The sequence below is a fragment of the Ischnura elegans genome, chromosome 5 (assembly GCF_921293095.1).
Source record: "Ischnura elegans chromosome 5, ioIscEleg1.1, whole genome shotgun sequence".
Taxonomy (NCBI): Eukaryota; Metazoa; Arthropoda; class Insecta; order Odonata; family Coenagrionidae; genus Ischnura; species Ischnura elegans.
Window position 1 is genome coordinate 67,586,916 of NC_060250.1, and position 25,162 is coordinate 67,612,077.

Here is a 25,162-nt window from a genome sequence, read left to right on the forward strand (position 1 = left end):
AAATTCGAAATTTTTGTACTTGATAATGACCTCTATGGTTCGAAATATGTCGTACGGACGAAATAAATCTGTGGAAAGCAACGAAGTCTCCTTTTCATTTTCGAGATTACTAAAAATTTATAAAATTTGGAAAAAATGCACAGCCCACAAAGGGATTCAATATTAAGGCCTCTTAATAGCACTTATAATGCCATACACCCGTGGAAAATTCATTTATTTATATTCTACAGTAAAATTTTCACACGCTCTACAGTAAAAATCCCATCTCAACTCAGTCACCTGCATGAGGAAAGTGGCACAAAGGAAAAGGGATGCGATCCAAGTGTGCGTTAGCTCCACACGCCCCGGATTCTTCGATAGGTGAGCTCAGCTCTTGCACCTATCGAAACCGCGATCGCTCGCACGGCAAACAAGCCCCGGGTTGTTTACGGTGCGAGTGATCTTCGATACACAGCCTCCCGCGCTCACTCCTTCGATTTTGTTTTCACTAGGCCTCCACTTGGCGAAGATTTAAAAGCTGTAAATAACCACGGGGCTTAGATTGGAAAACGGATTTGCATAGAGCAAGCAGCGAGTGGGAGGTTCATCCCGACCCGTGTGCACGACCCGAACTTAAATAGCACAGGTAGAAAATACGACGTGGATGTCGTACCACTTTCCTTCATTTGAATATCCGGCTCCCGCATAGGAAAAGCAAATGTATGGCTGCATAGTCAACACTATCCGAAGGGAAATTGTTTAGTCTCTTAATGACGGTTACGTTTTGATGAGATATTGTTGCAGATAAAACAAGTAGGTGATATGCCACACAGAGATCTTTCAATAACCAAAGATCGCAAAAAAATGCTACTAAATTTTCAATGTAATCTCTCCCATGATGGTGTACAAATTTTCTTCAGAGATCTGCATTTTTGTGCAGAGAAATACAGCGTTCCAACGAGGCTGAGCGAAATTGATTAGAAAAATGCGAATTTTGAACCATTTGCCACGAGTTGTAGAGAATCCAGTACACTAGCTTCGACGTTTCTTCACCTTTTCCAATTATTTATTTATTTATTTATTAAATCATTCAAAAACAGCCAAAGCGACCTTTACATTGAACAGAAAAATTAAAATCTGCAGCTTTAACAAATATAAACTATGAAAAGGATATAAAAAAGAAAAAAAGAGATTCAGAAGATGGCTTTTCGCAGCTGCCTCTCGAATGATCTGATGGGCATTGAAAGATCCAAGGGAAGGTTGAGTAGTCGAAATGGTATTGAAAGAGGTAGGGAGTCTGTAAAAAAGTGATCTCTGAGAGAGAGAAAGACGGAATTTAGGTTGGTGTAGTAGGCGGTTATTACGGAAGGAGCGGGTGGGAATGTGGAGTGAAAAGAAAGGCAGTATTTCTGAGGATCGGAACTTGCCATTTAAGGCATTGTAAATGAAGGAAATATCATGAAAATTCCTACGGGAGGATAGTGGGACCAATGAAAGGGCAGACATACTTCAGAGCGAGAATAATTACGGAGGTGAGGAACACGGTGTCGTACTACTGAAATAAAGAAATTAACTGGGCGTTAAAGAATTTTAAGGTTGGATGGGAGGGCGTTGGAGTAATTAACGGAGCAGTACTCCAGGATTGGGAGAACGCAACCGGTGAAAATAGCTCTTATGGCGATTGGATCGGTAACAGTAGTGAGTCGATAAAGAACTCCCATGACTGACATGGCCTTGGATTTCATTTTGTTGAGGTGCGGAAGAAAAGTTAGTTTGGAGTCGAAAGTAACACCCAGGTCATTGATGGAGGAATCTATTGGAACAATTTCATTAAAAATAGTGTATTTATAAGGAGTCAATTACTTTCCTTCCCCAAAAATAATGCTTGGAGATGATTAGTATAGATTCTGCTTGAATAATGGAAATGTCTGTGCTAAAAAGTGGGTATAAACTATTTTGCACATTCTTTTGGAAAAAAATGTGTCTATGCTAGTATTTTATTTGTTCAGAAGGTCTTCTCTAGCGTAAGGTAAGCGCTGCAAGCTCTGCCAAGTAAGTAGATCCATATATTTAGGTGCTATTTCGCTCTCGTCCGACCGCACCTTGAATATGCTGCGAGCGTATGGGATCCGGTGCAGAAAGACTTAATCCGCGAACTGAATAAAATACAAAGGAAGGCTGCGCGTTTCGTCAAAAATTGCTACGGGCGTACAGACAGTGTTACCCAGATGTTAAGCGAATTAGGCTGGGAGCCATTGGAGACTCGGAGGCTGCGCGCTAGGCTTAGATTGCTTGAACAATTGAGAATGGATATCTTTAAGAGCGACACAGAGAACATAATATTAGAGCCACACTATATTTCCAGGTCCGATAGAAGCGATAAATTAAGAGAGATGTTTTGCCGGATAGATATGGGAATTCGTTTTTCCCCCGAACCATAAAGGACTTTAATAAACGCTAGTACCAGCCTCGTCAGAGTACTTCATTTTTTTTTAGCTGTAAACGGCTGGTGTCCTAACACCTCCTGCCACACGCCTTTTAGGCGGCTTGCGGGGTATTATGTAGATGTAGATGTAGATATATATGCACCCGCCGTAACAGAATACGTGTGATCCAAAGACAAACTCAAAGTGAACTTTTTGAAGAGTCAGCCCTATTACCCTTATATATTTAGGGTAGATAAGTAAGTAAAAACAGTAAAAAAATGGATCCCTACCCAAGGATATCCTTTCAGGAAACTGGAGGCAGGTGTATCAAATAAGAATCGACAAAAGGGAAACCTATAGCATGCTATGCTTCTATGCATTGGGGATATGGGGAACCACTAGAGATTTCACAATCCTATTGCAAAGGACGACGTCCCAGTGAAGCTTATGTGCTGCAAAAGGATAGGTTGTCTCCCCAGACCCATAGGCAAGCTTCCTCGTACGGATAACAAAAGAATCTTTGACTTACATTGGACTGTTGATATGGGTCTACTTACTTATAGTAACTCTGCAAGCTTGCAGTGCTTTGCATTTCTCCGACCTAAAAGGCTGCTTACATATTTTTTCTTTTGCAATAGAAAATCATCTTACTGGATTGATATGATCCTGCTTTTTTCGCTCTTCCAGAATACCTCGAAAACCTTGACTTGCCGCTCCTGTAGGCCATCCCAGAAGCATTTAATTTTTTTTCGAATTTACTAGAAAATGGATTTCCATAGCTGGTCCATATAAGTCTCCTCCCTCAAACAGTCTAAGTCAAAGATTCTTTCATTATCCGGACGAGGAAGCCTGCCCATAGGTCTGGGAAGATACACTATCCTTTTGCAGCATATAAGCCTCACAGGGACGTTGTGCTTTGCAATAGGTTTGTGAAATCTCCAGTGTTTCCCTCATGCATAGAAGCATACCACGCTACATGTTTCTTTTTTGTCGATTCTGATTTGATACATCTGCCTCTAGTTTCCTGGAAGGATATTTTCAGAGTAACTTCCTGCGGTTTTCTTCTCGGGTAAGGCTCCGTTTAAAATTTAGATTTCTTTTGAAGTGATTCCTTGTCGGAAGTGAATAGTGCGCAGAAAATCACGCCTTAATGAGATTGAGCGAATATGTAGGTGGGAATAAAGTAGGATCACGACGATCCTTTTCACCGTACACTGGCATACCCACGTGCGCACGTAACGTTACCTAATTATTATGTTGCCTATCCTCTTTCTCAATGGAACGACAATGAATTTTTTCCATCAATTTTAAATTAATGTTTATAGTCTAGATTCTCGGATTTTGCGAGTTTGAACATACATACCTCATAATACTTTGAGAATTACTTAATTTGTTTTTCATATACTACTGCTAAACGGAGGCTCAAACAAAAAAAAATACCCTACAAGGAAAACCTACTAACAAAAAATAACAATGACAACACCTGCAAAACTGCGACGGGATGCATGAACGTGTCATTTTGGAAATACCTGAAGCTAAAAAGAAGTAGAACGTAAATCATAATCCTTTACGTGGTGCAGAAAAATTGGCACACTCGAACATAAAAAGAAAACTTTTTCTTGTCTACGTGCAACCTTAAGCAATTACTTTTTCTTCGGATGATTTTTATCATATATTCTAATGAAATAGAGATTTATGAAATGTTACTTCGAGCCGCATTATGATTTACACTGTTAGATTAACTGTCGCTTGCTAAAAAATAATTTTTCTGGCCTCAAAGATCCATCTAAATCAAGGATCAATTCTATCTAAATAATAATCCCTTGAAGTTAAGAACGATTCAGCTAATTTTTCCGCAATAAGCAAATAAATTTTCTGTCTCTCAGAGCACGTGTATGTGGCTCACCAATTACGTACCAACAATTTCTTAATTTCGTATACGAAATTCCGCAGAGGCCTAGCCTCACTCCGTCCATTGTGGATACTCTTGCATTACTAACACTATTGCGCTGTTTCTGAGGTGCGATTTCCCGCAATGCGGCGGGGTTCATCTGCAAAATGGGGCTCCACGCGTTGTTCTGGGAAGCTATAACATACTAGATGGAGTACCCATTCATTTGCCTCAGGGACTTAATGGTGTCAATAACAATATGACTGAAATACCACGTCCAACGAGTCATAAATTTTGTAAATAACAGCGCGTGAATCGGCTAGTATTTTTTAATACCGAGAAGAGAAACAGTTCATGCAACAATTCATCCAAAAATTTGTTGGCAAAGGCTTTACTAGGCCCAGTACTCTGATCAAAATTATTTTCAATTCAAGTTTTTTCCATGCCAATACCTCACGGATGGTTTATAACTATAGCTATTATTATTTCGTAACGCAATTAATAATGCATTGAAAATTTAATGGTGCAAGGTAACAATTATATAAAAACATTATTTTTGTGATTCAATAGCAGTTTCTTTTAACTGATATTTGAAAATCCAGTAACATGTCTCAATACATTCAAAACATTGCCATGGGATTACCAACAAAAACTATTGATTACAATGAATAATAATCACTTATGTTAAAAATCCGAATATTATCGACAGACCTGGACCACTCCTTATCCATTCCTATTCCAAAAACCAAGAAGAAAAGGATGAAGATATTGAATGAGGAAAAAAGAAAGCCAAGATTCAAACTTTGGAAAATATGAATCCACCTCTACTTAAACCCTTTTGAAAAGAGTCGGACAATGAAGAAGAAAAATGATATTTGTCATAAAATACGTTGGAAAATGCCTTAACTCATGGCCCTCGATTAGTTGCATGAAATAAATACGTTCACTCTATGATAGCAGCAGAAGAACAAAAGAGTAAATAAGGCTACTAAAATAGGGAAAGACAGAAATAGTTGATTTGATATTATGCAGCGTGATGAGAGATGAACCAATAAAAAAGGCCCTCGTATCAGTTACCATCAGCCACTGAAGGATCACTATTGGCTAGTCAATTTCTCAAAAAATGGCAAAAAAAACTCTTCCGTGAACACAAATAAAAATGTTACACTTAAGTTTACCTTATAATATGGTGATGCGATGCAAGGAAAATAGCAAATTTGGCTTTAAAAATGCACTATAAGCAAGTAGCCCGATGCGGTCATCGAACTGAAGCGAAAATGCTACGGGCAGACTGAACCTTGCGCACGAAACCCTACGAGGCGTGTAATTAATTCGCGTATTTTAGGCATGGGATAGTGGAGAGTTCCAAGTGACACCTGCGTTTTCCCAGAAATTTCATCCTCCAAAAATACACAATGAGAAAAAAGGAAGGGATAAAACGAAGCTTTGGCGAATAATGGCAAGATTTTTTAATCTGATGTCACCAATGTGAAACATCATTAGAATTATGAAGACCAATCGAAGTATAATATTTACATGGATCAAGAACATCGTAGAGAATAAGGAGAGTTGATGATAGATGAAGATAAGATGAGCTAGATGAACAACTAGAGTGTAAAAAGAAATTTGAAGAATTATCATCGAACACCTGGCCAACATGTGAGATTCGGAAATATTACCTCGAAAAAAAAAACAGTGCCTATCTTGAGATAAAATAGAAGAGCATATCTGCATATATTAGGTTGCTAACATAATATACAGTCACAGTATAAAATACGGATTCATGTAAAGATATTAACATAATATACTGCAGTCACAGAAGAATAATAAAGATAACATAATATGCTACAATCACAGCAGAACAAACGGATTCATGTAAAGAGCATACATACATAATTTACCTCGGTTCCTACATAACATCTTGGAAATTATACTGACATCCATCCATCATTGTAATGAACCATCGTAATGACCTCCTAGATTTTTGGAGTAGCCCAAAGAACTTGCTTGAAATATAAAGCTGAACTTGGTATCTCATTCTCTGTTTAAAGCATCTGAAATAATTTAAAGTAAAATAGAGATAAAAGTTTTAAAAACTTCAGGTATGAAGTGGAAATGGGAAAATAATGGTAAAAAGAATTTTACAGACGTAACTCACAATTGTTGGGCAGATTTTGACAAACTTATGTGAATAAGTACTCAAAACTATGCATGTCGGTGGCGGCGGGGTTAAGTCCTCGCCTGCCAAACCGAAGGTTGCGGGATCGAGTCCCGTCTGAGTAAATTGCCCCTACCCAGGAAATGGTTGTGTGTGGTAGTCGTTGTTTCATGTTATTTCCCCCGATGTAAAAGGCCTTAAATTAGCTGTTTTCGGGGCGATGAAAATAAATAAATAAATGTAGTGAACGGATTCAAATAAATAAACAAATACGGTCGCATAGCAGTTCTAGTCCAATGCGACAGGATAAACCAGTCCCGGATTAATACTCATCAAAGAATTAAATGAAAAGAACAAAATAAAAAGAATCGAATTAACTTTTTCGTCGTGTCAAACACTATCTGTACAAGGACACAACGTGTTGATTACCATAAGAAATCCACTCGATGTGTCGTACACGCTGATACCTAATTCATCACGTCACCATTACCACATCAAACACCATCTCTGTACAAGGAAAGAGAATCCAGATTATCATTAGAAATCCATTCCCTGTATCTCTCAAAGACGGAGCAACAAACGCTTGCGTTATTCCCTTTCACCCATCCCGTCGCACTTTGGTCAGGAGCCAAAAGGATTCCTCATAAAAGGGGAGAGAGGTAGAAGTATACAAAGAGAGAGAGAGAGGGAGAGACAGTGATGGCGAAATGAGATTGGCCATCCCTTTCCACGAGACACAATTCCTCTTACCTCCCACATGAGTCTGAAGTCCCTCTGCTCGACCCTGAGGAGTTCCACGGCGCTCCTCGTGACGACCGTCGACTGCCTTGGCGTGTCCCGGAGGACAGACTCGCCGAAAGTTGCTCCCGGTCCCAGGGTGCCGCGAACGGCCCACGAGCTCCCCTGGAGAAATAGAAACAGACAGGTATTGGAATTCAGACCAAGCACACATGGGCTCTAACAAAAAACATACTCACGCACAAAAGAGAATACAGGCTTACAATCCCAGTAAGAGCATAGCATTCGGAAGGATAATAAAATTTACAAAAAATCATAGGCATTTTATTGATAAATAGAGAGCTAAGTATACATATGCCGAAAAGTTTCTCGAGTTTCCATAGGTTAATGTTTTCCATGTTTCCCGACGTTTCGAGCAGCGACTTGCTGTTCATCCTCAGGGGATCTTCTGAATGATATGCATACATATATCATTTTTCAACCCACCTGAGATGGAAACTAATTCATGGCTTCCTTATTCACTGATTCAACACAAAGGTTAGTCTAGATAGGTAAAGGTAGAGATCATCTCAGAATGAGGACACATTCAGGATAGAGGAGGGGAAGTTCCTTTCCCTGGGCCACTCCACATTCCCACGGTTTTTGTTTGGGGATGTCCGAAGGCTTCATCCAAGATTTGAACCCGGTAAGCTTTGATTATTAGCCGAACACCCCATCCGCAGGGCCACCACGTTTCCCCTCCCGCTGTAAAAGAGTACGTAAACCTGAACATCAACACTGTACGTTATGTAATGGTACCTGTAATAATTATTATGCACTCTTCATGGTAACAGACATAAACAGACATTGTGGAATCCGAGCAAATCTGGCGTCAACCTCGGACAACCAACACGGCGAAAACCCAAAAGATGGGGAGATACACGAATCTAGAACGCCACAACGAGCCAACAAGCAGTGGATATATAAGTAGGAAGAGTTTTTGGGGGTCCCACGGGATTCATGGTTGATTTCTTCTGACATTTTGAAGGCGAAGTAAGTACTCGATGGCAGACTACACCTCAAAACGACGAAAGAATGGAACAGGTGGGGCAACCGAGAATGCTTGCTACCATATAGTGGGGAAACACTATCTCGGGATTCCCAACGGTTTTAAAACTTCATTTCTGAGGAAGTTTTGAGCTCGGACTCGGGGCTCATTCTCGGGGCTTTTGAATGTCGCGTTATGTAATGAGATAAAATAATTTGCCGTTGAATACGTAAACGATATGTAGCAGCCCTGAGTTTGAGCCTCTAGTCGGAGCTTGAAATGTCGGCAGAAATGGATTATTTTTTACACGAGAAAGGTTTACCCGCATAATTCACCGGGAAAGGATCAAACATCATTTCTTCGAACCATTACTTCAGTGGAAAAGCCAGAGTAGATAGTAATTTCCAATTTTATTTGCTCAACCTTTTATCAATTAAAATTATTCAATTTAGTAAAACATGAAAGTATTCTACGCTTACATTCCTCTACCGTAATGGCATTGGGAATCGTAAAAAAATAAAATATAAGGGACACTAACCCACGTTTATAGCGAAGAGACCTCTCATGTATAATGCAGATACAGATGCGCTCGTGAAAACGTTTTAGTTTCCTCAAAGGCTCATGCTCCGGAATGATCCTGGGTAGTAGGCACCTCAGATGGTCCCGAATATACCTACCCATGTGGAATAAACATGAAGTAATAGAGTTGGAATAGGTTAAACGTGTTAATCACTGCCCTCATCGTGATTATAAACCTTGCATCGTCCACAAACAGGTTCGGAGAGCACTAAGAAGGGGTGAAAACGCTTTTTGTGATTATGCATGACAAAAGAAGCGCAATGAGTGAATATTAAACAAGGCGACCAGCGGGAATTTTAAATATAGTAGATGGGAAACATTTTATTAGGACTTATATTTGGAGAGTGATTCTCTACGGAAGTGAGGCATGGATAAAGACAGCCGCGGAGAAATCTAGGGTAGTGGCTTGCAAAATGTGGAGCTATAGAAGAATGATGAGAATCAAATGGATCGACCGAGTTAGTGATGAGGAAGTCCTGAGAATAGTAGGAGAGAAGAAAAGTCCCATGAAAACCTTATTGAAATGACGGAACAATCTTATAGGCGACATATTGAGACATGATGGTCTGATGAAGAAAACCGTAGAGGGAAAAGTAGATGGTAAGAACGGAAGAGGAAGACCTCCAATGAAATATATGGAACAGGTAAAGAAGCATATGAAAGAGAAGAAATACATAGGTTTGAAAATATTAGCTGATAGAAGAATAGAGTCGAGAGCTGCGTTAAACCAGTCTTAGGAATTTTGACCAGTGACGATGTTTATGCTGTCTTCTAAGGGTTAATTTCGAACCAGGGCAAGGTTCTCAATATTACGATACCCAACGCCCTGAGAAATACCACCCCCCCGCAGTAACACGTATACATATTAAGGCCTCCCCTCACGCTCAGTGTCCTGCGTCCTCGTGCCCGAGTATTCGGCATAGCCAGTCGAGGCGAATTACGCGCAGTATTGATCGTCCCACGCACGCCTGCCTCTTCAGCCGAAGCCCTAAACAACGGATTTCGCGGCCCGGAGAAAGAAGCGGAAAGAAATCTTCCTTCGCCTGCGAGCGGAGACAACAGCTTACGGGAACAATAAGAATGTGAGTAAGATGGACACAGAGGTGGGCAGAGGGTGAGCATGAAGCCTCATTCCCCACCACTTAAAGTGGCATAATATGAATTTTTGTAGCTAGGACCAATTCGAGAAATATTCCACCATTTATTAGCAAAAATGGTAAATAATATAATGAAACGTAGGTTAAGGCTTGGTAAAGAACTAAATCTCAGTGAATGCATGGTAGCAGTGGCGCAGCGAGGGGGAGTATTTGGGGGATAACCCCCCCCCCCAGAGCTCATAGAAATTTTGAAGTTAAATCCATTTTACTTATTTTACTTAATTGCATAAGTATAACTTATAGAATAGTGTGAGGATTAATAAAATATCCCTCAGAAATCCGTTAAACTCACTATTTATCCTAAATTTTTTTCTGGCGAGGGCCTCCGCAACTCCCGCTTACCCTGGGGAGTATTTCATATTCCATAACTTTTGTTAAGGGTCAGTGGTAGAATTGAATAACTAACAATTCTTGTTGTTTTTTATATTATCGAATCACTCACTCGATTCAACATCACACACGGAGCCACAACGATGCACACACGATGACAAGTCACCGGCATATATATCATAGTAATATCAGCTTCCCATAGAGCATGCCAACGAACAATAGCAGATCATCGCAGTGTAATGTCTATTTTTTCCCGGCGAACAATGGCAATGAAGATTTCTCGCATCTCACACCGAGTAAGGCCCTCAATATCTCCTTCCGACGTTTCCATGTGCAACTTACCCATTGCCCTCAGGAATTCAGGAAGCTACATTTTCAATGACAAAGTAATGATACCGGAATTCAATTATTTCTGAATCATTGAAAAATTGGTGAGCAGATTGAACAATGGTTGAATTACTCATTGAAACGTCAGAAGGAGATATGGAGGACCTTATCCGGTGTGAAACCCGAGAAATCTTCACAGCCAAATCATTACAAGTATGAGAAATTGCTCTCTCAAATCCTACAAGACGTCACTTAACAACAAATGTTCAAATCAAGAATGGTTCCATTTTTTCCAGTATTCCGACCTCTAACAGCATTTTTCACACCTCTACCTTCTGTCGGAAACATTCGAAGGTCGTGGTGCGGGCGCAGTATCCACGAGAAAAGCTTTTCGCGCAAAATCTTGATCGACAAATCAGGGCTCGCGTAACGGTGGATAAAAGTATCCCTCCTCTCTTTCCTCCCGAATGGATGAAAGTGGCAATTCTAGCAAAGAGAATGGCTGAAATAAAAAAAAACACTTGACACGGCTACGAAACACTCGCCTACTTACTTATACCTTCCCCTCGGAGATAAATTTAAAGCCTCACGTCTGCCTATAGATTGCTATCGTTTAAGGTTATAAATTCAGCACCAACAGGGAAGACAATTCAGGTGCAAGTGCTTTTCTTTACTGAAGCCAGAATGATTATTTCGGCGAGATTAAAGGGATGTTACCATCCAACAGTGGCACGAGGGTTGGCGAAGATGCGTCTAGATAAAATTTGATACGTCCATCCCCCAGGTTTAAGGAAGCTGTGACGTTTATTTAATGGCACAGATCCATTATGGGGATAATTTCGGAGGATAATTTACGGAACATTTCGGATCGATTTTGTGACAGCACGTAATGATGACAGAGTAATTACCCTTGCTTTTACAGCATTTTCCATAAAAATACCGGCAGCGTATTGATGATCGAGATTTTATCGTACGACCGATTGGTAACTCGGTCTTCCGATTGAAAAGGAAAACTTGAAAGTCTTTTGGAAGGCCTAAAAATTTTCATTCCCGTCAATTTTCAGGGTTAGGTTTTTTTTTAATATAAAAGAGGAAGATATAATAGTATCGTAGAAATTTAACCACAACTCTATCAATTTTTAGGTGTGATTCGCTTATTTTTTCGAATATATTTAAAAGTCAATTTTTATTGATGACCCGTATTAAGGATAGTGACATCTCCCACACACGAGGAAATATATCTGCTTGATGGGCAGCGGGGTAGCAGGAGTAAGTAAAGACATAATTTCTTTATTTCTCGCCATAATAATTGTTTACAATTCATGTTTTTTCATTTAAATTAAAGCATATACTAGGTAAACCCTCGTAAAAATTTGCCTGTACCTCATTTCTACATTCGAGAAAAATCTGAGTATCTCAAATTTTAGATACAGGTTAATGTTAAATACGATCTACAACGTATTATCTAGAAAATTTGAGATGATACAATAAGTATTAAGCTAGCAAATCTTAATGAAGACATAGATAGCCGTTGAGCGGTATAGATGGGATCCCTAAAATATTGAAACCTAACTGCAAATAATTTTGGTAAACATACTCTAAAATTTTAACAAAATCGGTTAATTAGATAAATTATTTGTATTAAACAAATATTTGTTCAGATAATTGCCATTCTATCCAGGGAAGAAACTGAAGAAATGAATCAGAAGTTTAAACAAATTAGGCAAAATTACGAGGGATATCAGAAAAAAACTTCAGATCTTCAAATGAATTTTATTGTACTCATATTCAGCAGAACCATAGGGAGAAAGGTCAGAAGCTGCATCAATAACTTGTGACCTAGTATTTCGATACGAACGTGAATGTAGATGGCAACGTATTCAATTATCACTTTGTCATTCCGTGTTCAGGATTTGGAGGATGAAATGGGGTCTATAGTACGCATAAAGCAACTGTTTGAAATACTTTAGTCAAATTAATATAGTTGTTTTTAGCATATTCCTTAAAATATGTGTTGATACCGTCTGTATCTTTTTTTAGAGAGATTTTATCATTACGTAAAGTTTGATATGTGCCATGATATCAAGTTATCCAGATAAATGCCACATCAGCCAGATTTAGAGATCTACATCTACATCTACATAATACCCCGCAAGCCGCCTAAAAGGCGTGTGGCAGGGGGTGTTAGGACACCAGCCGTTTACAGCTAAAAAAAAAATTAAGTGCTCAAACGAAGTTGGGACTAGCGTTTATTAAAGTCCTTTATGGTTCGGGGGAAAAACGAATTCGCATATCTATCCGTTCGGCAAAACATCTATCTTAATTTATCACTTCTATCGGACCTGGAAATATAGTGTGGCTCTAATATTATGTTCTCTGTGTCGCTCTTAAATATATCCATTCTCAATTGTTCAAGCAATCTAAGCCTAGCGCGCAGCCTCCGAGTCTCCAACGGCTCCCAGCCTAATTCGCTTAACATCTGGGTAACACTGTCTGTACGCCCGTAGCAGTTTTTGACGAAACGCGTAGCCTTCCTTTGAATTTTATTCAGTTCGCGGATTAAGTCTTTCTGCACCGGATCCCATATGCTCGCTGCGTATTCAAGGTGCGGTCGGACGAGAGCGAAATAGCACCTTTCCTTTACTTTCTCGTCCGAAAATCTTCCCACAATACGCTGGGCTAAAGGGATCTACTTAATCTCTCGAGTGCTTTCTTTCTTCCTTAATTTCAATGAAAATGCACATCTTGTAATGGATTTGCTTTCATCGGATTCCGATCCTAGCTTACTCTCAAAGTTCATGAGGCTTAATGGAATTTCATTAAGGACGATACTGAACTCTCGGCCTTTCTCCAAATTCTACCCGGTTAGTCATTGCAGATAGTTGGCGTGTAATCCGGAATAAATTATTTCGTTTTTATAAAAATCTCCCACAAAATAATTTTGAAATAAATCAATGCAATCGAGGGCCTTGTTTTCTTGATGTACGTCAGAATATTTCACCGTGCTTCATATGCAAGGTCCACCAGAATTTTAATATGTGCCCTATAGAGACAAACTCATTCATATTCCCTAGTTTACGGTCAACTTCATGATTTTTAATCACTGATTCCTGGCAGTATTTATTCGTTGTATGTAAACTTCAATGCATTGGCTAACGATATGTTTGTGAAAGTTGAAATAAAAAATTTTATTTATGAAAAATCAAGAATTTTCAATACATCATGTCACTGAGTAATCTTTCATACGTTGAGCTTGATTCCAAATCGAAGTGTATTAAATACATCACAGTTGGAAAAAAAATCATTGCTATTTGACAGCATATCTTCGTCGGAATCCCCCAGCAAAAACGTGATTAAACCAGGAGCGTATGAATCTAACACATTTTTACGAAATATTCATAAGATTCACAAAAAACTAATGTGGAATAGAAAAAAATGTTCTCTGCTACGCGCGGTCGTTTCGCAAATTTAATTTCGCCGTAGTATTTGCCCGAGTAATTAACAGCGGACCACTGGGTTTATCAACGCCTCTAGCCGACATCAGCTGAGATATTAAGCCATGGAAATGAAAGGCAAGGATTAACAGGTTCAATGAAGGCACGGCTCCAGATTCAAGTCATGCTCTAGAGAATATCCAGCTTCTAGGATACGGCTGATAATGACCAAAATGCTTCACGGGATGCTACAAAATTTGGTTTTCTGGGAGGTCTTGTAACGCATTACTTCGAAAAAGGTAGAAGATCAATGCACTGTGTTTCGTGTTTATTCAAAGGATAAAAAGATAACGTAATAGATTTTCCATTCGTTATTACATCTGATCTATTCCCTTTAATGTTTAGACTTTTGTCAGCGCATTCACCAGCATGAATTGAAAGAAGAATTGCAGTTAAAGGCCTTTAGATGAAAGCCTTTCCCATCCTTTATTCCAAGAATTTGTAACCAAATAATACAAATAGCATTTCATATCAATAGAATTACATTTCATACCTACGATTCATCTTTCGGCCTTCGCATTAAAGAGTGCAGTATCGTCCTTAATGAAATTCCATTAAGCCTCATGAACTTTGAGAGTAAGCTAGGATCGGAATCTGATGAAAGCAAATCCATTACAAGATGTGCATTTTCATTGTAATTAGAGAAGAAAGAAAGCACTCAAGAGATTAATTAGATCCCTTCAGCCCATCTCTAAATCTGGCTGATATGACATTTATCTGGATAACTTGAAATCATGGCACACATCAAACTTTACGTAATGATAAAATCTCTCTAAAAAGAGATACAGACGGTATCAACACATATTTTAAGGAATATACTAAAAACAACTATATTAATTTAGCTAAAGTATTTCAAACAGTTGCTTTATGGGTACAATAGACCCCATTTCATCCTCCAAATCCTGAACACGGAATGACAAAGTGATAATCGAATAAGTTACCGTCAACATTCACGTTCGTGTCGAAATACCAGGTTAATAGCGTTAACACGTCAAGATCCAAATGAACAATACCTAATTAAAAGAGAAAAATTATTACCCACCAAGTAACCTAGAACGTTATACTTACCTATCTAACTATAGCAGTGAGCCACTACCGCAAATTGTGGATTTGAGTGGTTCCGAAAGTGCAGAGATTTTATTTGCTGTCTAGTGCAAAAGTTTTGGTTCGAAAGCTGAAAAGTAAATAACGAATATCCTCAATATTATTTTGAGATGTAATGACGTGAAGGATTACTTTCTCATCAATTAAAAAATGACATGAATATCTATTGAATTACACACCGGAAATGATAATACGATAATGGTTTATATAAACGGAGTTAATAAACTGATCATTGACGCATCTCTTCGCACGGTACCGAGGAAGAACAAGAGCGTAATGGTAATAAAAGATGTGAAGGGAATTTTTTTTCGAGTTTCTTCTCTAGAAGACAGAGCAGTACTCCAACGGAGACGAAATGGACCTTAAAGGATGACTCTCTGATGGATCTTCGAGATGAAATGAGGGAGGCGTGTAATTCAGCGAGTTTATCAAGAATAAGGAGAAGACTTTTGCCGGGTTGCAGTCTAAAGAGGGGCTGATTAATGACGCCACGGGGAGAGGGGGTGAGATTGCTGTTTTAAGGGAGTGGGGTGGAGAGTTGAGGGAAGTCTGAGACATAAACGGACCGGGTGCGCGTCGCGCCATGACAGGTGTGGATGCCACCGGTGACGGTTCTCTCCGAAGCGGATGGGGCGAGGAACTGAGGCGTATCGCATCAATCCCCCCACGGCTGTCAAGCGATGAGGATCAAGCCACTACCTCTCCCTCCATCTTTCTCTCCCTTTCAGCTTCTGGATAATAACAGCTCTATCTCGGCACCAACTATTCCATCGCTCAGGATTATTCTAAAGGATGGACCCATTTTCAAAAATCCTTATTTATGCAAGTGCAAATCAAAATGAACAAGCTTCATGTTAACGAAAAGAGGGAGTGTCAAAGTTTTTCATTAGGTATGATATCAATTTGATGTTATAAATTTAATATTTTGTGATATTTAATTATCGTATCTATATACAAGTACAAAATCCAATATGGACAAATTTATATACTAATTAAAAGAGGGAGTTTATTCATAATGTATGACATCAATTTAATTTAAGAAACTTAAAAAAAATGTAATACTTAATTAGTTTTTAATAATAAGTCAATAATTAGAAATGTGATAAATTTTATAATTGTTCAATGAGGCCACCGTTGGCTGCACGGCATTCATACACGCGTCAGCCATACTCGTCCTGCGCACGCGAAAGCGTATATTCTATTACTGAGTGCACGACAGCACGGTTCGGTTCGGTTCCGCTGATTGCTTTGAGTGGTTGGTACAAGCGGGACGTAAACAGCGTCCTTCACATAACCCCATCAGTAATAGTCGTAGAGAGTGAGATGTGGACATATCTGTGGCCATTAGTGCAGGTCAAGAAAGTGCAAGTGATACAGGCCACATTTATAATTATTAAAAATTAAATAAATATTAAAAACTAATTAATTTTTACAAATCGATAAATTTATTAATTGAATTGATATCGCATGTTATGAAAAAACTTAATAACTTACTCTTTTCATTTGTATAAAGCAGGTTAATTTTAATTTGTACTTGAATAAAAACGAAGTTTTGAAAATGGGTCAACATTTAGAATAGGTAACTCTGTAGTATTTTTAACCAAGTTTTTTAAAATCTACGTCTCAGAAATTCGGAGTAAAAAACTCACTGTCGTAAGATTATCTACATAAAGAGATGCGAAAAAAGCACAAATTACAGGTGATAGCATACAAAATGTTTTGCTTGTTTCTTTGAAATAAATTGAATGGCCACTTAATCCTCTGATTTTTGCAGCGGGGTCTGTATAGATAAAAAAACTCTATAGTCACGCTCGAATAAATTCAATTTGGCTTAACTTGTTCTATCGCAAATGACACATTCCTTAATACACAGCAAAAACTATAAATTAATTAAGAAAGCGATTTCAGAGGATTTATGATGGTTTGGATGTCTCTCGGTAGACAAAACTATCTTCCATGCTGCTAGTTAATTTCAATGGGTATTCGAGCATTCCTCGATAGAAGTTTTAACATATTCACATCTAAAGAAGTCCAAAAAACCTGAGTTCTGTGACATTGCAAAAAAAGCACAACTATTGTTTGGGATTTTAAGTACTACGAAAAGAAGAAAAAAGGCAAAGGTTGAAACAATTTAAAAGTAAATTATCAAGAATAGCATACAAAAGATTTTTCTTTTACGGGAAAAATATTATTCCTTTCAATTCTGCATATACAAATGCTTCCTTACTTTAGTTAAGACCAAGATTTAAGGTAATGAATATTCGATATAAATTAAAAGGAAGAATTTGATTAAGCCAGTCAGACCGAAAAAAGACTGGAAATTGGAATTAACTTAATTTTCGCAAGCATTTAGAGTGACTCTATGTGGTAACTAGGTATCGTATCAAGTGTAAGCTATAATTTTGCGAGCCGAAATCAGCTTGAAAAGAATAAATTATTATTTTGAATTTTAGAATAACAAATTATATGAATGATCGGATAAGTGATAAGTAATTACCTGCGTAGCTATGTCTTCAAATTCTCTCAAATGAAAAAGCAAGCCATAGAAGGTATCTAATCATAGAAGATAGAAATATTATATGCTTCACATTAAAAATCAATACGCGAAAGAAATTTCCTCATATTACTTTTTAAGAAGCTTATGGTAAAAAATCATGTATATTAATCTTACTCATCGATAAAGATACTAGATACATGCCCAAGCCTTGAGATGACAGCAAGGGCGAGACGTGAGTGCTTATTAAAGAAACAGAAATCCGACAAGACGAAAAAGAATCCTTTCTCATCCCCCTCAACCTATCTCAACCCCTATCTCATCAATACTCATTTAGCATCAGTTTCATTGCACACGACTCCGCAAATATCACTCAACAGTAGCTGCGTAAATAACACCAGACGCAAAACATCCAATCAACGGACACGTACAGATGATGGCACTTTTTTCAATGCTCTGCAACGCATCTCCGACGCCAACAGAAGCTTGCGGTTTCGTTAGCCGCCGCCCGCCCCCTAGCCAACCTCAACCGCACGGGTATGCAGCGATCGACACACGTTACTCTTGGCATATCAAAATCCTGTCCGATGCCTCATTAAGTGCACAGCCCGCTTCCAAGATTCAATTGCTTTCGCGTGCATGGACATAACACTGGTCAAAACCCTTCCATTTGCTTCCATCCGATTGTATAAAAATGAACGGTGCCAAGATTACTATTTCCTACTATGTAGAAAGAAATGAGAGGTGCTCTAATCATCTTTCTGGGTAGACCACCTCTCTACCCAGTAAGATAGTAAGGGTATCGTGATATTAAATCAAATTTTATTTTTCAATTCTAATTTTCCTTCTCCGTACCGTTATTCCGAATCTTCAGTTCTTTTTCCGAATCTTCCGTTCCGTTCTACAAAAAAATATATAAGTACTGCAACCTAATCGGGCCGCTAAGAGAAAAATAAAGCATTGAAACTTTAAACAGAAATTAAATACATCACGAACATATTTCTCCTCAGGCAATTCCCTCTAACTCTGTGCTTCCATCCAAAAATTGGTATGGTAGATCTCACGTCATGCTAAGCCACGATTTTAATACCAGACGTTCAAGGGCCAGGTATTGTCACTTGACCACCTCGTGATCGAGAGGGTATTTTTCTTTGAGGGCTTCCGAAGTAATCGCCGGAAATTTGAACACACGACACTTCAATCAAGCAGCACAACGCTCTTACTCACAATGCCACCGCACTCCCCTGAAGGCATGCAGACATGGTACAGTTGGTACACTTTACGATAATTTTCTCAAGAGTAACATGTACCAATGCGATGAACGTAAATGTGTTGTGGACCAATGGGTAGACCTCCGGAATACGGAATTCAATGATCCAGTTTTAAACCCGAGATGTAAATACAAATATTCTCACTTCAAATACGTAGGAAAAAAGTTTAAAATCTGATTTTCAGATTTGAAAAAAAACCATATTAATTTTTAAACGAAACTTTAGCGTAGCTATTTACGAAATTCTGGATTTACAATCTTAGTACCGTGTGTTTACCATGTCGGTTATTATAAGCGCTAGAAATCCGTTTAAAGTTCTACATTGCTTAAAAATGTTTAGTTATACTTATATAGGTGTAAATTACTAAAAGCCATTAGCAATTTTTCTTAAAAAAAAACACTGCTAATGCAAAAGGTTGACCGTGGACTCCAGCTATGAAAGGGTTAGGGACTCGAATCAAGTGGCCAGGGTTATAGCCGCGTGTCCGCTTCAGTTTGGTCCCTAAATGAGGGACGAGATTACTAGGGTAACGCAACCCCTAAAAAGAGCAAAATAGAGAGAAGTTTAAAATATTATCTTGCTACTCGTAGCACGAAACATTTTTCTCTTTTAGGCGCCGGCAGGCAGGAAAGGGTTAATATATCACCAGTGATATAACTTAACCTGTCGGTCACTATGAGGCATAAAACAGAGGCCATTTTCTCCCACCTAAAAATACTCGGAGTAAGCCTCTAAACCATATGGCTACTAGAGAAGTGGGTTTAATTATAATACATGCAATATATATTTCCGCAAAAAAATTGCGAGTACTGCACCTTTCAAGGCTGCTAACAGACGAATAAAAATCGAAACTTGAATGACTCGACTTGATGACGTGATGATATAAATCGAAACTTGAATGACTGATCGATACTTGAAATTGAAAAAATGAAAATAAAAAAAAACAGAAAAAATTCACGCATTTTCTTTTCGTATCTTATCTCGTATTCGAGTATTTTTATTTGTATTTTTTCGAAGTTTCGATTTCTATTCGTCTGTTAGCAGCCTTGAAAGGTTGCAGTACTCGCAAGTTTTGTGCGGAAATATATTGTATGTATTATTATAATTAAACCCACTTCTCTAGTAGCCATATGGTTTAGAGGCTTACTCCGAGTATTTTTAGGTGGGAGAAAATGTCGTCTGTTTTATGCCTGTCTTTCCTGTTTTTTGCATGACCGTTTCATTTTCAAATAATTACATCACAGGTATTCAAGTAAAAATATTCAGGCTTTGAAAGTTTTGATGCATCACCATGAAGAAAATAACACGACATGCCCGGTTTTTTCGCAGTTAGCAGCTTATCACATCCCCTATTATTATGGAACGAGGTATCGCGAGAGTGATGTTTGGGATCTGAAAGCCCATGTTATTTTCTGAAACTACATAGGAAGTGCAGAAAAAGTCTCCGTTTTCTTCACGATAGGCCAGAGAAATTGTCCCAAGTAAACATTTCGCATTGTATCAATCCTCTCGAGGAATCGCAACAACCGGAGAGGCGGAGTGCGCTTCAACATTCCGTCAAAACCCCGGCCACTGAGAACCTGGGTTCGACTTCCTATCATGGCAATTTTTTCTGTCTTTATTTTAAGGAATTAATGTTACCACTCAATCCCATTTAAATCGTTTCAGTTCGTTGAATTAATATTTTTTCTTCTTTTTTTTTCAAATTTTCAGGATTTTCAATATACTCCAAATGGGGATTTAGGACGCAATTTAGGGGATTTCATTTTCCCATTATAGGCTCACATGCCGCCCTACGCAATAGCTGGTATTTACAAGATCCGTGAATACTTCTACGAATACCCATGGCTTAATTTACGAACCCAAAACTAAGAGAACGCCTCGCTCAATACCGTGCGCCAACAGAATCGGGAAGAGCTCGTACATAGTATTTTACAGCATTGAGGCGGTCACCAAATTATAACCCCTCGCTGGTAACTTCCGCCGGAGGAGGCTAAAACGAATTCTGCGTCCCAACACCGTGAAAAAACCGGGAGGGATAGGTAGATAGTAGCAGGTAGTAGGTACACGATCCGAATTGCAACTGCCTTTTCTCCAGGCCATCCAATTCCCCCCAATCGTGCCGAATTCTCGGCCATCTACGTCAAATGGGGCACCGGACGTAGCGCCACCGCCGTCGAATGCAGTAAGGACGGGAGTCGATTGGAGAAAATCCAGTTTCTCCAATTTATCAACGTACGCCCCCAGGTTACCTCCTGGAGCGAGACTCCAGCGACGCATATTCTACTGCTCTGGAGAGCCGCCCTAGTCCCGGGCGAAGCCCTTTATTTCGCCCCATTTTCTGTTATCACTCCACGGCGTTGTGGAGAGGTCTGAATTTAAAAAAAATACCATTTGACGCCCGATTAAGTTACAGTGGGACTGAACACTGAAGAAAATTCTTTTACAGGGATGAGTGAAGGACAGTTTGAAATAAGCGTCTTTATTTCCGGTATTTTTGGCGTGACCCAAACCCAAATTTATGCAATGGCTCATTCAGCAATTTGATGAAAGTGTAATATATGAAGTTTCATTCATATAAATTTGTTTTATCATCCTGTTTATTTATTATTTTTTAGATTTAATAATGGCTTAGTTTTCGATATCTTGTTATCACCCAGTAATTAGTCGTACGAAAGTTATTCTATTTGCAAGTGAAATTCAAATATATTACATATGTGGCCATTCCCGGCTTCACCTGGCGGACATTTCTGATAACGCTTATAATATTAATCTATATAACACGAAGCCCCTTAACGACCACTCATTCATTCATTCATTCATTCATTCACGTATACAAATGTTTGGGGTGAACGAGACGAGATACGGCAAAAAGTCTAATGAAGACCCCCTCTAAAATTGTCTGAAACCCCAGGAAAAATTATGAAAACACTAAATTTACAATTATTTATCAGTCTATTCATATAAAATTGAGTGTATGGGGATTAGTTCAAAAAATGGCCACCAAATTCCAATGGCGGCGCGGCAGTCATACAAGCAATCATCATAGCAACATATTTGTTTATGCAAACAAGAGGAGCTAAACTGGGAAAGAAGATACAGGAAATGAAACGAAAAACTGATAAATATAAGGTAGGAAATTAAGAAAGTAATAATTGAAGTGTCTATTTCTTTGCGTCTTCTTTCCGCAAGAACAAACACCTGTTTAAATCAAAGCGCATTCAAATGAAAAGCGGAGAAATGTAAAGTAATTAGTTGTTGTTTTTGGTATATTACATCGAGAGTGTGGTGGTTATTAATTTCAAAGTTAACAAGTGCTCTAAATGCCATATTTGAAATATGATTCGTGCTGTTGACTATAGTTCGTATCTTGTTGGCGATACACGATTGTAGTAGAAAGACTTTTAAACAAGTCTTACATAATATAGGTTGGTAAAAATGATTTTATTATCGTGTTTTGTGATGGTGATAACTTTTTATTTTTGTTTACGTTCTTTTTCCGTTAATTTCCTTTTTAATGTACAATGTTATCCGTGAGATGCAGGAGTGAATAGGCAGTGAATAATACAATATGGAAGATAAGTGCAAATAAAGGTATTTCTTATTCAATTATTTGTCTTGCGAAAATCACGTTTCCTTGAGTGACTAAGTTATTCAACTGTGAAAATTATCGAAATCTTGACATTCACAATGTCTCGTACACCAAAGGCTGTGATCCATTACGCACCAGATTTATTGTGCATTGCGTTGGATATTAAAGCTGAGATATTTGTGTATCCCGATTCATTAAAACTTTAAATAGAGGTATCTCTGAAGTGAAATCATTCGCGATCAGGATAAATTATATTTCGATAAAATTCGTCATACTAGCCCCAATTCATGCTAAGGCGCATTTGTTCTAGATATTGATATTCAGTCGCTACGTAATTCGCTTACGAAGAGGAACAGCTGTTACATCTTATTCGTATATCAAGAATTTGGTTGAGTTTTGTGGAAAATAATTAATAAACGTGTTTTTCATGGTAATACGTAAAGTCGTTATGTTATGATATTACGTATGCATTGGGTGTTACATTGGAACGTGGTCTCAACGTTTTTTGTATTTGAATTGAATAAGTTCGAGAAACTCGTAGAAATTTATTTTACTTTTTTAGCCCCTCAGAAAAACGTTTCTCTTTATAAATATTTACATTCATATTGTAGCCTACGTACCATGCGCTCGTTTTACGTGAAAGTGGAAATATTGCTTATACCTAAGCTAGCCAGCTTAAAAGTAAACGATCCTTAAGTAACAAGTAGCAAACAAAAAGTGTAAGACCTCCCACAGTGAGCATAACAGGCCGCAGGCCTTTTTCGGGGGGGCCTAGGGGGGGCAGAGCCCCCCCAGCGAGCTAAGCGAGTAAAAATAATAGGTTCCTTTCCACAAAATTTAACATAGTTCGACCATGGCTTTCACTCTCCTTGTTTTAAAACTGCCTCAGGTTTAATCGAGTGATTTTTTAAACGAAAAAGAGACAACTTAGCAGAAAAATAAAAACTGAAAATATTAGAGACATCTCGATGAGAAAGTACTGCTAGTACACCTGATTAGAATCTCTCTTATTGAGAATAGCACTACCGCTGCCGACGTGTCTGTAATTTTTTTCTCTATATTTTTAATTAACCTATATTGAAGGAACTTCTTTTAGTTTTTCATCAAAACAGTGAAATTAGCATTGCATATAGTTTATGGTACCTTCATTTCGCCTCAAACACTTAATAATGAACAATAGAGTTTTTAATTCCAAAGATCGAGGAAATCGAGAATGATTACATGATATTCGAGTTTCGATCCAAACTCGATTTTACAACCTCGATCTCGATCATTTAATTTGATCTTACTACCTGCCTAATACAACCTAATCCGACTAATGTGAAAGACGTTTCTATGAGGCCTGTATAATTAGAATGGCATGCCCTCAATCTTCAAGAATGTATCTCAGTCAGTTGATCTTTCTTAGAAATTTTTAGGAGCCGAATGGTTACAAAAGGTGATACCAAAACTTCTATGTGCGTGAATTTGTAAATTTTTACCACCAATTATTCACACATGTATTCCAAATAGATTTTTTTGGGATTTTTTCCCCATTTCAAATTGGTTTTTTGAGTGCCATTCTAATACATACTAAACAAGTTTTTGTTCAAACAGTATTTTATAAAGAACCGTGGATTTTTTCGATCTTTCGGTTCAAATTTCGATCAACAATTGATTCCTCTAAAAATCGATTTGGAACGACATACTTCCAACACTACTGGCCATCTCGAAAAAAGGAAAAAAAACTAGAGAATGGTTTCAGGCTAGGGCTGTGAATTAGGACCTCTACTCAATCTCCATGTCACAGGGAAATATCACGCGTTGAGAGGCAATCTCGTCTCCCACGCTGTAATATGCTTCGAAACGAATTTAGAGGGATGATTGCAAAAAGAAAATGACTGAAAGGGAAATTCACAGCGAATTGAAAGCACAAAGGTTAGAGCGTCAACTTTTTCGTCTTTCAATGGAGTCGATAGCAAAGGAAAGACTCCCAATGAAAATAATAGCATTACCAATAATCCTTTTAGAGGTATTCAGTAGATTGGTGCAGAAATGGACGTTCTACTAATTGTGAGAGTTCCTAGCAACCATTCTAGCCGCATTAAGTATTGATCCAATCTTGAAGATGACGATCGAAATAATTTCAACAATACTCGTTCCAAATGTCATTCATTTACATTGTGACAATTGGTGTTACTCTGTTCTTTGATTACTACAAATACTGATTAAAATATTTCCAATATAATCACCCACATGGTATTGCATTTTTCAATTAGTAAAAGAGCAGAGACTGTTTTTAGAGTAGAGGAAAATAAATCATCGCTGAGACATCTCAGAGTACCCGATTCAGCTTGAAAGTACGGCTGCATATACATTTGATCACGAATATTACAGCACTCAATGGATGAATGAAAAAGATCCGATATTATGGAAAGGAATACTGAATGAAATGAATCCATACACATTTCAAAAAGAAGCTCATAAAATTTCCGGTAGCTAAAGATTTATTTTTACCGCACTAATTATATGTATGAAAAAAATAAATCAATTTAACATACGCAAATTAAATTGTATTAAAGTTTTTTCCGCATTCCGAACACTAACTACAGCAAA

General features: G+C 38.2%; 1 protein-coding gene across 1 annotated transcript in view; it reads right to left on the reverse strand.

Annotated features, from left to right (window-relative positions):
• LOC124159017 (rap guanine nucleotide exchange factor 4) overlaps positions 1-25,162 on the reverse strand; it is a 444,712-nt gene that overhangs the window by 137,186 nt on the left and 282,364 nt on the right. Inside the window, exon 4 of the mRNA XM_046534502.1 lies at positions 7,205-7,357. Coding sequence (XP_046390458.1) covers positions 7,205-7,357 — 153 coding nt within the window. The remainder of the gene's footprint in view (positions 1-7,204; positions 7,358-25,162) is intronic.